This window comes from Oryx dammah, unplaced genomic scaffold (genome assembly GCF_014754425.2).
Source record: "Oryx dammah isolate SB20612 unplaced genomic scaffold, SCBI_Odam_1.1 HiC_scaffold_18, whole genome shotgun sequence".
Taxonomy (NCBI): domain Eukaryota; kingdom Metazoa; phylum Chordata; class Mammalia; order Artiodactyla; family Bovidae; genus Oryx; species Oryx dammah.
In genome coordinates this window covers 87,232,391-87,248,130 of record NW_024070202.1, presented here as the reverse complement: position 1 = coordinate 87,248,130, position 15,740 = coordinate 87,232,391, and the positions used below count along the sequence as shown (strand labels likewise).

At 40.2% G+C, this 15,740-nt stretch overlaps 1 protein-coding gene across 19 annotated transcripts in view; it reads left to right on the top strand.

Moving 5' to 3' along the window:
- The window catches only part of CADPS2 (calcium dependent secretion activator 2), a 575,633-nt gene that overhangs the window by 288,110 nt on the left and 271,783 nt on the right, over positions 1-15,740 (top strand). For all 19 annotated transcript variants that reach the window (XM_040259536.1, XM_040259533.1, XM_040259535.1 and 16 more), the window contains exon 7: positions 2,668-2,779. In XM_040259536.1, coding sequence (XP_040115470.1) covers positions 2,668-2,779 — 112 coding nt within the window. The remainder of the gene's footprint in view (positions 1-2,667; positions 2,780-15,740) is intronic.

Below are 15,740 nucleotides of genomic sequence, written 5' to 3'. Positions count from 1 at the left end.
ATCCCTTTCTAGAAATCTAAGATAGAAATTAAGTTGTTTTCCTTCCTAAATGGATCTCCTCTTTCCCTCTGAAGTATTACATTAATTTGAAAAGAACAAACTAGCATTTTGATGCTAGTTTCTTTAGTCACTGAAACAGCCTCTGCTTTTACTGAACATATATCCCTGTGTTAAAAATTAAAATTGCATTGATAGGAGAAGACATCATGAGTATTCAGTTTTGGTATACGTTTCTCAGGTTTTTTTTTTTTCATTTCTCTATTTCAGCTTTCTGAATAAATTTTATAAAGTACTTTAGACAGTGCCACTACTTGCTTTTTTTTTAAATAAGAGATTGGTGTTTTTTATTTAGTGATTTATTTTTAATAGGAATCTTTATTTCATTGAATTTCTCTTTCTTTCGTCTCTGACGTCTTTCTTCCTCTTACTTTACCAATGGCATTTTCTTCATGCTGTGCTAAATCTCTCTCATCTCTCAGAAATACGAGAAACATAAGATTTTTTTAATATCAAATGTATGCCAGTTAAGTTTGTAAATAGACTAGAATGAGTTGGTTTGTGGTAATGATGAGATGCTGTTAATTAAAAGATGAATCAAGGAAACATGTTATTTTGTTATGATGATTTGAAAAGTCAGATATAGACAGATTTACTCTATTCTTTGGAGAGTGTACTAGGAAATCAATAGCAAAACACTATATTTTATAATGCTTATTTCTTTCCTTTTGACATGAGCTTAAACAAAATCATATGAAGTAAATGACAAGATAATTGCCTCCACTTTTAAAAATATAAATAAAATGTCTAGTAAAGACTTTACAAAAAGAGCTGGGGTGAAATTTTCAGCATGAAAAAATGGTTTCTGAGACACTGCCTCTTATATTCAGTTCAGTTCAGTCGCTCAGTCATGTCTGACTCTTTGCGACCCCATGAATCGCAGCACACCAGGCCTCCCTGTTCATCACCATCTCCCGGAGTTCACTCAGACTTACGTCCATCAAGTCCATGATGCCATCCAGCCATCTCATCCTCTGCCGCCCCCTTCTCCTCCTGCCCCCAATCCCTCCCAGCATCAGAGTCTTTTCCAATGAGTCAACTCTTCGCATGATGTGGCCAAAGTACTGGAGTTTCAGCTTTAGCATCATTCCTTCCAAAGAAATCCCAGGGTTGATCTCCTTCAGAATGGACTGGTTGGATCTCCTTGCAGTCCAAGGGACTCTCAAGAGTCTTCTCCAACACCACAGTTCAAAACCATCAATTCTTCAGCGCTCAGCCTTCTTCACAGTCCAACTCTCACATCCATACATGACCACTGGAAAAACCATAGCCTTGACTAGATGGTCCTTAGTCAGCAAAGTAATGTCTCTGCTTTTGAATATACTATCTAGGTTGGTCATAACTTTTCTTCCAAGGAGTAAGCGTCTTTTAATTTCATGGCTGCAGTCATCATCTGCAGTGATTCTGGAGCCCAAAAAAATAAAGTCTGACACCATTTCCACTGTTTCCCTATCTATTTCCCATGAAGTGATGGGACCGGATGCCATGATCTTCGTTTTCTGAATGTTGAGTTTTAAGCCAACCTTTTCGCTCTCCTCTTTCACTTTCATCAAGAGGCTTTTTAGTTCCTCTTCACTTTCTGCCATAAGGGTGGTATCATCTGCATATCTGAGGTTATTGATATTTCTCCCAGCTATCTTGATTCCAACTTGTGTTTCTTCCAGCCCAGCGTTTCTCATGATGTACTCTGCATAGAAGTTAAATAAGCAAGGTGACAATATACAGCCTTGACGCACTCCTTTTCCTATTTGGAACCAGTCTGTTGTTCCATGTCCAGTTCTAACTGTTGCTTCCTGACCTGCATACAGATTTCTCAAGAGGCAGGTCAGGTGGTCTGGTATTCCCATCTCTTTCAGAATTTTCCACAGTTTATTGTGATCCACACAGTCAAAAGCTTTGGCATAGTCAATGAAGCAGAAATAGATGTTTTTCTGGAACTCTCTTGCTTTTTCCACGATCCAGCGGATGTTGGCAGTTTGATCTCTGGTTCCTCTGCCTTTTCTAAAACCAGCTTGAATGTCAGGGAGTTCACGGTTCACGTATTGCTGAAGCCTGGCTTGGAGAATTTTGAGCATTACTTTGCTAGCATGTGAGATGAGTGCAATTGTGCGGTAGTTTGAACATTCTTTGGCATTGCCTTTCTTTGGAATTGGAATCTTATACTCAGACCCCTAGAAATGTTCCCCAGCCATCCATAAAAATGGTATTGTAATTTATATTTAAGTTAATAAAATAGGTACCAATAGCTATATCTCCAATGCTTTTCTTTCTTATGGAAGTATAGTTGATTTATAATGTTCTGATACTTTCGGTGTACAACAGTGACTCCATTACATATATATTCTTTAATGCTTACCTTCACCTAAATTCTTATGTTTTATAGACTAATGTGCAAATCTTTTGACCAGCTGAATAATTATTACAAGCTGTAAAGCTTATTGTTATTTTCTTTCTTGACTGCCATCTGTCAGAATCAAAAGGGAAGATAAAAATCTCACTGACCCATGAAAGATTCTGTACTGCTTGATGTGCCTTCTAAGGAGACACATCTATATGGAAGACAAAACATAATGCTGCATTTTAAAGAGACTCTTTGCTATTTCTTTGCAGGTGGGGAACACAAGGAGACTTCACCACTACTCATCCACGGCCTGTGGTCAAAGTAAAACTCTTCACAGAAAGCACTGGCGTCCTGGCTCTTGAAGATAAAGAACTGGGAAGGGTGAGTTACGGTCAGAGCCACGTGCCCCAGGCAGCACGATTCTAACTTCTCTTGATTTAGACTTGAAGTGGACCAGCATGCAGTGTGTGAACTACATTAGTAATTTATTTGTAATTTCCTATGAGCCCAGCTTACGTCTCGGATTTACTAAACATAATTGCTGTGATTAGACTGTGTTGTGATAGGTCTTGGGTGTGTAAGGGGAACACATAACGTCATAGTCACTGACTGAGCCATTCCTGTCACACGTACTTCACTGGCCAGCAACGGAGTGGCACGGACCGACTCGTCCTTCTTGGTGAAAGGTAACCCTGATTTAAATGTTTCTGTCCATGGACTAAAAGCATCCTCTTGATCTTTGATGTCATCTGTTCCTTATATTGTGATTAGATTGATTACAGAATATCTCTATCTCAAGTGCATTTCTCTCATATACCTATTTTTCTCTGTGCGAAGATTTTTGTCACACACCTTTTAACACAGAATTATTTCCCCCCACTCCCACCCCCGTGGCCACCTTCTCATACCTAGAATATGAGTGCTGAGTCACTTTAGTCGTGTCTGACTCTTTGCAACCTTGTGGATTGTAGCCTGCCAGACTTCTCTGTGCCTGGAGAATCCCAGGGATGGGGGAGCCTGGTGGCTGCCATCTATGGGGTTGCACAGAGTCGGACACGACTGAAGCGACTTAGCAGCAGCAGCAGACTTCTCTGTCCATGCTATTTTCCAGGCAAAGGTACCGCAGTAGCTTGTCATTTCCCCCTCCAGGGAATCTTCCCAGCCCCTCTAATTCCTGTCTCTTTCATCTTCTGACTGTAAAAGCACTAATGTTAACATGTTGTGCTCTCAACACCTTTCTCTGTGAAAGATTTTCTGCACTTTTGTTTCTGAAGTAGATGTGTTCCAATGAGTCATCTACAAAGTTATGTTCTGTAATGTGGCTCTATTTCACTCAGACCTGAGAGCTGCTTTCATAGGTATTTTCCAGAAGATAAAGCCTTGAGAAATCTCTCTTAGGGATTTCTCATGATGGTGGATTGCTGCTGTGATGCTCCATGTTGAAGGACACTAGGATTAGTGTGTATACTGGATGTTTTCCCCTTAAAGTTAGGATTGCTATTGATTTCAAATCTTCCTCCTTTTCTGTCTGCACCTTTGAAGTTTCTTTTCATTTCTAGAGATTTGATGAATCTCTACCCACAGTCCAGAAATTGTGAGTCTGCACTTACATTCTATATTTCTGTGAGTCTGCACTTACATTCTATATTTCTTCTGTTTCCCTCTTTCTACTATTTCTTAATTACCTAAGAGAGCTAAACCATAATGTTCATTGATTCGTGTGCTTGTATATTTGTGCATTTATTCATGCAACAAAGGTGTACAGGTGGCATAATCTAAGAGAAGAGCCCTGGAGTTTCCATATAGTATGATGGATTTGTAAGTCCAAATTTTTACATTTAAATTATGGTTACATTCATTTTACCTTATTCCCTTACCTTGTTTTTCATTGTCTAATAGCAGCAGCCGTTTAAGTCTAATGCTGTAATGTAACTTGAGGTATAGTTAATTTATTCTTCAGCTCTCCATATATATATATATATATATATATATATATATAAATTGCATATACATATCCCAAAGAAAGGCAAGGCCAAAGACTGTTCAAACTACCACACAATTGTACTCATCTTGCACGCTAGCAAAGTAATGCTAAAAATTCTCCAAGCCAAACAAACACATGAAACGATGCTCAACATCACTCATTATCAGAGAAATGCAAATCAAAACTACAATGAGGTACCATTTCACCAGTCAGAATGGTTGCGATCCAAAAGTCTACAAGCAATAAATGCTGGAGAGGGTGTGGAGAAAACGGAACCCTCTTACACTGTTGGTGGGAATGCAAACTAGTAAAGCCACTATGGAGAACAGTGTGGAGAGTCCTTAAAAAACTGCAAATAGAACTGCCTTATGACCCAGCAATCCCACTGCTGGGCATACACACCAAGGAAACTAGAATTGAAAGAGACATGTGTACCTCAGTGTTCATCGCAGCACTGTTTATAATAGCCAGGACATGGAAACAACCTAGATGTCCATCAGCAGAGGAATGGATAAGAAAGCCGTGGTACATATACACAATGGCGTATTACTCAGCCACTAAAAAGAATACATTTGAATCAGTTCTAATGAGGTGGATGAAACTGGAGCCGATTATACAGAGTGAAGTAAGCCAGAAAGAAAAACACCAATACAGTATACTAACGCATATATATGGAATTTAGAAAGAAGGTAATGATAACCCTGTATGTGAGACAGCAAAAGAGACACAGATGTATAGAACAGTCTTTTGGACTCTGTGGGAGAGGGTGAGGGTGGGATGATATGGGAGAAGGGCATGGAAACACCTAAAATATCACATGTGAAACAAATTGCCAGTCCAGGTTTGATGCATGATACAGGATGCTCTGGGCTGGTGCACTGGGATGACCCAGAGGGATGGGATGGGGAGAGAGGTGAGAGGGGGTTTCAGGATAGGGAACACATGTACACTCATGGCGGATTCAAGTCAATGTATGGCAAAACCAATAATGTAAAGTAAAATAAATTAATCAAATTTTTAAAAGTATATATAAAAAAAAATTCTCCAAGCCAGCCTTCAACAGTATGTGAACTGTAAACTTCCAGATGTTAAACCTGGATTTAAAAAAGGCAAAGGAACCGGAGATTAAACTGCCAACATCTGTTGGATCATCGAAAAAGCAAGAGAGTTCGAGAAAAACATCTGCTTCTGCTTTATTGACTAAGCCAAAGGCTTTGACTGTGTGGTCATAACAAACTGTGGAAAATTTTTAAAGAGATGGGAATACTAGACCACCTGACCTGCCTCCTGAGAAATCTATGCAGGTCAGGAAGCAACACTTAGAACTAGATGTGTAACAACAGACTGGTTCCCAATCAGGAAAGGAGTACATCAAGGCTGTATATTGTCACCCTACTTATTTAACTTATATGCAGAGAACATTATATGAAATGCTGAGCTGGATGAAGGACAAGCTGGAATCAAGATTGTCTGGAGAAATATCAATAACCTCGGATATGCAGGTGACACCACCCTTATGGCAGAAAGTGAACAGGAACTAAAGGGCCTCTTGATGAAAGTGAAAGAGGAGAGTGAAAATGCTGGCTTAAAACTCAACATTCAGAAAACTAAGATCATTGCTTCTGGTCCCATTACTTCATGGCAAATAAATGGAGAAACAATGGAAACAGTTAGAGACTTTATTTTGGGGGGCTCCAAAATCACTGCAGATGGTGACTGCAGCCATGAAATTAAAAGACACTTGCTCCTTGGAAGAAAACCTGTGACCAACCTAGACAGCATATTAAAAAGCAGAGACATTACTTTGCCAACAAAAGTCTGTCTAGCCAAAGCTATGGTTTTTCCTGTAGTAATTAATGTATGGATGTGAGAGTTGGACTATAAAGAAAGCTGAGTGCTGAAGAATTGATGCTTTTGAACTGTGGTGTTCAGGAAGTCTCTTGAGAATCCCTTTGACTGCCAGGAGATCCAACCAGTCAGTCCTAAAGAAATCAGTCCTGAATTTTCATTGGAAGGACACATGCTGAAGCTGAAACTCCAATCCTGTGACCACCTGATGTGAAGAACTGACTCATTTGAAAAGACATTGTTGCTGGGAAAGATTGAGGGGAGGAGGAGAAGGGGATGACAGAGGATGAGATGATTGGATGGCATCACCGACTCGATGGACATGAATTTGAGTAGGCTCTGGGAGTTGGTGATGGACTGGGAGGCCTGGCGTGCTGCAGTCCATGGGGTCACAAAGAGTCAGACGTGATTGAGCGAGTGACTGAACTGAATTGACGCAACTTCTAAATAATGTGCACAAATGGTATATTTTCCAGTTGTTTGTATATCTGAGAAAGGCCTTGTACTCCTGTGTGCCATCATACACGAAAGACAATTTTTGTATCTGTATAAGAGTTTCTCAACCCCAGCACTATTGATGTTCTGAGGAAGATAATTATTTGCTGTTGGGAGCACTCCTGTGCATTTTATGATATTTCAGCAGCATTCCTGACCTCCAGTCAATATATGCCAGTACTCTCACCCCCTCTTAAGTAAAGTCGATAAGAAATGTCTCCAGATATTGCCAAGTGTCCCCTGGGAGCAGACCTGCTTGCAAGCCATTGATCTATACTAATGACGTCAGCAGGCTCCATGATTATAAATGTTATAAATGTGTTCATGGGTTAATGACATCCCATTTTTAAATTGTCTTCCTTGGCGCTTTAGATTTGTATATCTAAGTTGTATACTTGGTATTTCTAGCGTATTAATGGATATCACACACTAAATATTTTTGAAATAAGAACTTTTGATGAGCAGCCCCATCCAGTCTTCCATAGAGGTTGTTGTCAAGGCAGTGACCTCAGCTTGCCCTTTTTTTCTTCTTCTTTGACTAATATCTAGTCTATTTACAAGTTCTGTCAGCTTTTCCTAAATTTATACTGAGTTGGTTCACACTTCAACATTTTCTCTACCCTGATTCAAGACAGTTTCTCACTAGGAGTAGTCCACTTACTGCTTCCTCGTTTGTCATCCTGTCTCCTCTGATTCAGCTTTCACACCTCAGCCACTATTATCTATGTAAAATTCAACACAGAAGCACGTCATTCTGTCTTTAAAACCTTACATTGTCTTCTCATCTATTTGGAAGAAAAAACTCAGCCTCTTCATCGTAGTATGGTATGCCCAGGAAGGGTTCTCAAAGTGGGACCCTGTACCAGCAGCATCAGCAACACCTGGAAGATAATTGCAAATTCAGATTCTCAGGCCCAAATCTCTCTCTGCTGGATCAGAAATTTGGTGGGTAGGATACCACAGTCTCTTTTAACAAGGCCTCATCATTGGACAACCAACATTGAAGAACTCCACTCCACCTGAACAGGTCTCTCTAAATTTATCTCCTATCACACCCAGCTTGTTTGCTATGATTCTTCCTTCACGCTTGGCTTTCTTTCCTCAAACATGATCAGATTTTAAATTTTGGGTCAGGACTTCCCTGGTGGTCCGGTGGTTAAGAATCCACCTGCCAATCTAGATGCTTGTATTTATTTTGACTGTTTCATTGCATCTGTTGGGCTTCCCTGATGACTCAGATGGTAAAGAATCCGCCTGTGATGCAGGAGACCTGGGTTTGATCCCTGGGTCAGGAAGATCCTCTGAAGAAGGGAATGGCAATCCACTCTAGTGTTCTTGCCTGGAGAATCCCATGGACAGAGGAGTCTGGCAGGCTGCAGAACCTGGGGTCATAAAGAGTCAGACATGACTGAGCGACTAACAACAACAATTGCATCTGTAAGATTCTCCACTACAGTGAATAGATATAGTGAAAGTGGACATTCTAGTCTTATTCTTGATCTTAGGGAAGAAATATTCAGTCTTTGAATATTAAATATAGCATTAATTGGGATTTCCCCAGTGGTCCAGTGGTTTAAGAGTCTGCCTGCCAATTCAGGGGACGTGGGTTTTATCCCTGATCCAGGAGGATTCCACATGCCATGGACAACTAAGCCCATGCACCACAACTGTTGAAGCCTGCATGCTCTAGAGCCCATGTTCTGCAGCAAGAGAAGCAGCTGCAATAAGAAGCCTGCATGCAGCAACAAAGACCCAGTGCAGCCAAAAGTATATTTTTAATTAATTAATTTTTAAAAACATGTGCACTCACACACAATCAGAAGAAAACGGTGGTCATCTCTGGATGGTAGAGCTGTTGGTAATGTTTTCTATATATTTATCTACTTTTACATGTGGGGTCCCAAGAGTTGGACACAGCTTAGCAACTGAACCACTACCACCACACTCAGAAACAGCATAAAAAGTTTAATTTGAAGAAAAAGGCCTTACATCATCTGAAGTCTGTAGTCTAAAATGATATAATTCTGTATCTGGGGATCTTGGCTGAGTGAAGTTTTTAAATTAAAATTTAGTGTGGTGTTTGAAAGATGAGTAAATAGCCCTTAAAATAGATTGATACCACAAGGGGATACCATTAAATGGCTGTAATATAAGAAACTGACAATAACAAATGCTGACAAGGATGCAGATCAACAAACTTAAACTTACAACATATTGTATGATTTGTTCTAAAAGACGTAATACTGTAGAGACAGGAAATAGATGAACTGACCAGGGATTGACCCAAGGGGGAAGTGGTTGTCTGTAAATGGTGTTCAGGGATCTTTCAAGGTGAAGGAGTATTTACGTGTGGCACTGGATATTGGGTATATGGATGTATGCATTCGCCTAAACACATAGAACTGTACATTACAGGAGATCAGCCAAGAGAGTAAGAGAAGGAGGAGTAAGAGAATGTGGAGCTCACATGTGTTTGAACACATCAAAAATACACCTCCATGTCTAACAGTTCTCACTGGAAACTGGCAGAAAGACTCCTGCACAGCCAAGGCTGTAGAAAAGATACAGTTATCCAATATGAAGAGAAGAAAAGCAATCCTCTTGAGCCTTGTGACCCTGCACAGGAACTTAGAGAAGAAGCGAGAATACAGGTGGGCCCCTGCCCTAGGGAATGTGCAGCGAGAGCCACAGATTACACACCTTAGTCCTGGGGTCCTAACCCGAGGAGGCGATGCCCCTTGGCTGCTGGAGAACTTCTGGGACAAAAGTGTAGACTCTGGGAACCCTAAACCCAGCTTGTGAGCAGCAGGAGTGCGCTGGCTTCTCCCCCAAGTCAGAGTGGAGGGAAGTCTGTCCTGGAGGCTGCCAGGTTTCCCAGGACACTGGACCTGAGGCAGCCACGAGTGCAGAGGCTACCGAGTTCTGAGCGAGGCCTGGGTGAGGTGGTGATGGCCATTGTTGAGCATTTACTTAAGCAGCCTAGATCTCTGTGGCAGCCAGTCCACCACCACTCACCACCCTGTACGTTCTGAAAGTCCAGGTGGGTTCCCCCGCCCCGCAGTGTTGTTCCACCACAGGGCAAGGGTGGCAGAGGCTGGGAGGAGTGATCAGCTGTGAGCGACAAAGGGATTTGCACCGAGGCTGTGTCTGAGCAGAGTGAGGGAAACAACTGTGGATGCACACTCAGCACAGCAGAGAAAGCTTGGGCCTCTGCCTGAAGCAGAAAGGAGCGTCCCATTTGCTTCAGCACTGCCCACTGTGGGACATGGGTTTCCAGTACAGAGAAAGAGGAAAAGCCATCCTTAAAGGGAATAGAGCCAACTCAGGCTCACCCTCCGGGATTCTCCTATAGCAACTTGGGATCAGACCTCTCTTCCCGTAGGCTGTCGAGGGTCACTGAGCAGAGGGGAGGACTGGCCGCACACTTGGCTCTACCCTGCCATCTACAGTCCCACCCCCTACCAAGGCCATAGCTGCTGGCACACCCTGAGCAAAGACATGACTTGTGTTCACATCAAATCCAGCTCTCCTACCAAAGGCATTGGGCACATCTGCATAGGGACTCTCCCACGTAACAATACTCCTTCAAGACCACAATAGGTAACTTTCACCTAAATTCATAGCGGCAGAGAAAATTAACCAAAAGGAGGCAGAAGGATTGCTGTCATTGAAACAGCAGAGGAAAACCTCTGAACAAATAATGAAATAAACACCTTGCCAGATAAAGAATTCAAAGCACTGGTAATAAAAATGTTAACTAAATTAGGGAAAAGGGTAGATACATTCAATGCAACTGTTAACAGGGAACTAGAAAATAGAAAAAAAGATACAATCAGAAATGAATACAAGAGCTGAAGTTAAAAAAAAATCACACATGAAAGTATGAAGAGTGCACTAAGTGATACAGAAAAACACATATGTCATCTGGAAGATAGAGTAATGGATATCACCCAGTCAGAATATCAGGGAAAAAAAAAAATTTTTTTTTCTTTTTTTAATGAAAACAGTTTGAGATCTCTGGGATAACATTAAGCCTGCCAATACTTGCAGTATAGAGGTTCCAGAATGGAAAGGAGAAAAGGAGTTTGAAAATTTATTTGAGGAAACTGTAGTTGTAAACTTTCCAAACTTGAGGAAGGAAATAAATATCCCGATATTGAAAGCAGAGCAGATTTCAAACTTGGTGACCTCAAACAGACCCGCACTGACATAATTAAAATGACAAAAGATAAAGAATTATAAATGCAGAAAGACAAAACCGTCAAAATACACGGGAATCAGGGTCGGACACGAATGAAGCGACTTAGGAGCAGCAGCAGCACCACAAGGCTATCTTCTCTACAGAAGCTTTGCAAGCCAAAAGGGAGTGACGTGAAATATTCAAAGTGCCGAAAAGGAAAAGCCTGTAACCTAGGATATCTTCCTAGCAAGATTATCATTTAGAATAGAAAAGATAAAGAACTTCTCAGGCAAGCAAAAACTGAGAGTTCATTAGTACTAAACCTATTCTAATAAATATTAAAGGGTCTTTAAAAGATACTCAACATCACTCATTATCAGAGAAATGCAAATCAAAACCACAATGAGGTGCCATTTCACGCCAGTCTGAATGGCTGCGATCCAAAAGTCTACAAGCAATAAATGCTGGAGAGGATGTGGAGAAAAGGGAACCCTCTTACACTGTTGGTGGGAATGCAGACTAGTAAAGCCACTATGGAGAACAGTGTGGAGATTCCTTAAAAACCTGGAAATAGAACTGCCTTATGACCTAGCAATCCCACTGCTGGGCATACACACCGAGGAAACCAGAATTGAAAGAGACACGTGTACCCCAATGTTCATCGCAGCACTGTTTATAATAGCCAGGACATGGAAGCAACCTAGATGTCCATTAGCAGATGAATGGATAAGAAAGCTGTGGTACATATACACAATGGAGTATTACTCAGCCATTAAAAAGAATACATTTGAATCAGTTCTAATAAGATGGATAAAACTGAAGCCTATTATACCGAGTGAAGTAAGCCAGAAAGAAACACACCAATACAGTATACTAATACATATATGTGGAATTTAGAAAGATGGTAACGATAACCCTGTATGCGAGACAGCAAAAGAGGCACAGAGTATAGACCAGTCTTTTGGACTCTGTGGGAGAGGGAGAGGGTGGGATGATTTGGGACAATGGCATTGTCCATTTGGGCCAACTTTTTCACTCTCCTCATTCACTTTCATCAAGAGGCTCTTTAGTTCCTCTTCAGTTTCTTCTATCAATATCATATAAGAAACAAATCACCAGTCTAGGTTCAATGCAGGATACAGGATGCTTGGGGCTGGTGCACTGAGATGACCCAGAGGGATGGTATGGGGAGGGAGGTGGGAAGGGGGTTCAGGATTGGGAACATGTGTACACCGTGGTGGATTCATGTTGATGTATGGCAAAACCAATACAATCTTGTGAAGTAATTAGCCTCCAATTAAAATAAATTTAAATTAAATAAATAAATAAAGGGTCCTTAAGATCGGAATCTATCAGTTCAGTCACTCAATTGTGTCTGACTCTTTGTGACCCCATGGTCTGCAGCACTCCAGGCTTCCCTGTTCATCACCCAACTCCCAGAGCTTGCTCAAACTCATGTCCAAAAGTCAGTGATGCCATCTAAGCATCTCATCCTCTGTCATCTCCTCCTCCCACCTTCAGTCTTTCCTAGCATCAAGGTCTTTTCAAATAAGTCAGTTCTTCACATCACATGGCCAAAGGTTGGAGTTTCAGCTTCAGCATCAGTTCTTCTAATGGATATTCAGGACTGATTTCCTTTAGAATGGACTGGTTGGATTTCCTTGCAGTCCAAGGGATTCTAAAGAGTCTTCTCCAACACCACAGTTCAAAAGCATCAATTCTTCGGCACTCAGCTTTCTTTATGGTCCAACTCTCACATCCATACACAACTCCTGGAAAAGCCATAGCTTTGACTAGACGGACCTTTGTTGGCAGAGTAGCATCTCTGCTTTGTAATATGCTGTCTAGGTTGGTCATAGCTTTTCTTCCAAGGAGCAAGCATCTTTTAATTTCATGGCTGCAGTCACCATGTGCAGTGATTTTGAAACTCAAGAAAGTAAAGTCTGTCACTTTTCCATTGGTTCCCATCCTTTGCCATGAAGTGATGGGCCTGGATGTTATGATCTTAGTCTTTTGAATGTTGAGTTTTAAGCCAACTTTTTCACTCTCCTCATTCACTTTCATCAAGAGGCTCTTTAGTTCCTCTTCACTTTCTGCTATCAATAGGAGAAGGAAAATCCCACTAGGAAAGGCAAAGAAATACTAAGGACTGAGGTTCAACCACTTACATTAAGCCAGCATGGAGATTAAAAGGCAAAAATTATAAAAGCAACTATAGCTATAATAAATTGTAAAGGGATAAGTGTGAAAATTAAAATATGACATCAAAGCACCATGTGGAGGAGGGACGTAAAAAATGTGGCTCTTTTATAGTGTGTTTAAACTTAAATGACTCCTAGTTGAAAACAAGCAAATATGTGAACCTCATGTTGTTCACAAATTTAAAACCCACAGTAGATACACAAAGAGTAAGAAGAAAGAAACACAACCATACTATTAAGAAAAATCATCAAACCACAATGGAAGAAACAAGAAATGAACAGGTTAAGGGATAAATTTTTTAAATCATGACTTTATAGGTTCTCTGCAGCATCAATATAAATTTAATATTTTCTCTTTTATAATACATACAGATTTGTTCAAGAAATACTGTACTAGTACCACAACCAACAAAAAACATACAAAGTAGTAGTCAGTATTTCTTGGCAGGTCTTTTTGTCCTTAGAATGTATCTCAATAAAGATGTATGTCTGATTACTTTATTTAAAATTGTGCTAAGTCACTTCAATCATGTCTGACTCTTTGTGATACTATGGACGGTAGCCCACCAGGCTCCTCTACCTGTGGGATTCTCCAGGCAAGAATACTGGAGTGGGTTGCTGTGCCCTCCTCCAGGGGATCTTCCTGACCAGGGATCAAACCTCTGTCTCTTAAGTCTTCGGCATTGGAAGGTGGGCTCTTTCCTACTAGCGCCACCTGCAAGGCCCTGATTTAAAAGTAGCCAGTGCAGTAGAAAGGTTAAAAGTCTTATTTATATTCTAAATGGTAAAAATCACTGAACATATCTGTAAATTCAGTCATTATGGAGATTTCCTTCCACAGATCTATCAGATAATAGTTCTTACCCAAACAACTCACTATTAGATCAGTTTTGCCATACTAAGTAAGGTTGACTTTTTATTAGGCATGATCTGGGAGGCATTTACTCTCTGGATCTCTGACCCCTTGTCTGTAAATTGAGCTAGGTGAAATACAAATACTGTTAGCATTTCTAGTTCTCCTTCTGTATCATTACATTGCTTTACTGGTTGCTTGACTACTTACTATTGCATATCCCATTTAATCCTCTTTGAAGAAGAGAGTAACGGTCCATGTTTAGTTAAAGAATGATAATCAGAGGTTAAGTCCACTCAGCAATTGCAAGAATCTGGATTTGAACTTGAGCTTTCTGACTCCAAAGTCTGATTTCCTAAAATAATCGTTAAATACTATTTTTGATAGGATGAGGAAATGTGACTATTTTACAAATCACAGTGTCAGTATGGGCCAATTTAATTTCATGACTTAAAGCAGGACCGAATATTATTTAAGCTAAAGCCATTTTATGCATAGTCATTTTCTATCATTTTATACAGTGATTTGAAACATATTAGGGTACTCTCTGGCTGCTTTTATTACTTTCATTTTTGATGGTACATCTCAACTTTATGTTCACACAGGGAATGGTTCAGGGAATGTTTGAAAAGATTCAAGTTCTGGACTCCCAGTTTTAGTTGGTTTAGGATGAATCCAGAAAGGAGCATTTAAGCACTTCTCAGGAGCTAGTTATGTGCGTATATGGTTGACAAACATTGGCACAGAGAGTATCACTGATACTAATGTGCAGCCAGTGTTAAGAACTAGTAACTCATTAAAAAAACAAACAAAAACCCCCACAAATTATTGTACCACATAGTTTTGTGAAATGATACCTGAAATTTAGATCGGGATTAGGCAGTTGAAGGTTATGTTCTTTGGCAAATGCTTGGCATGTAGATTTTGTTAGCAGATGACAGATGCGAATACCTATTTATGGAAACTAGGTGGCATAAGGAGATTTTTCATCCGAATTGGTGGCCAGCCTCCCACCGGGTGCTGAGGGACTATCTAGAGGCAGAACGGCGTATTTTTCCTATTATGGGTATGTGCAAGCAGGCAAATAGTGGACCAGTTAAGCAACCAGAGATATACGGTTTATCACAATCTATTGTCCTTCAAGGCTTAGATAACATAACCATGTAAAAGTCTAAATAATCCCACAAGGCATCTATTTGTGAGCAGTGCAGTTCCCATTGAGTCTTTCAGGATGAATTATTGTTTTCTTTGGTACTGTTTAACTTATCAAATGGTATTCTTGAGTCCAAAATGGATTTTTGAAGTTTCTACCCAGACAACTTTTTAGTTTTAGAAGTGTTGCTATAAACACATTCTTTCCGACAGTTCTTAGAAAAAGAACCTATTATCTGTGCAAACACTGGGAGTTGATGGTCTTGGTACCCCATCATCAGTATACACAGGAGAGCACTGGTTCTTCTGCCTCCCTGAGGATAGAGGAGCATATAAATCAGAATCTATTTTCTTTATGGTACAGTGGAGCTAGAACAATGTCCATTTTTCTTATTTGATTAAACGATATTTCAGTATTTGTACTTTTATTCAACATTCCTTGATATAGAGATGGTCATAACGTCACAATTCATAGTGACAGTCATTATGCATGTTTTACAAATGTAAATACTATATGGAAAGTTCAGGTACATTTAAAATATTAAGATAATTTAGCTTTGCTCAATTGATTATTCCATTAAAATGAGCTATTATCTTTAAAACATCTTGTTACATCCTAATGTAGCAGG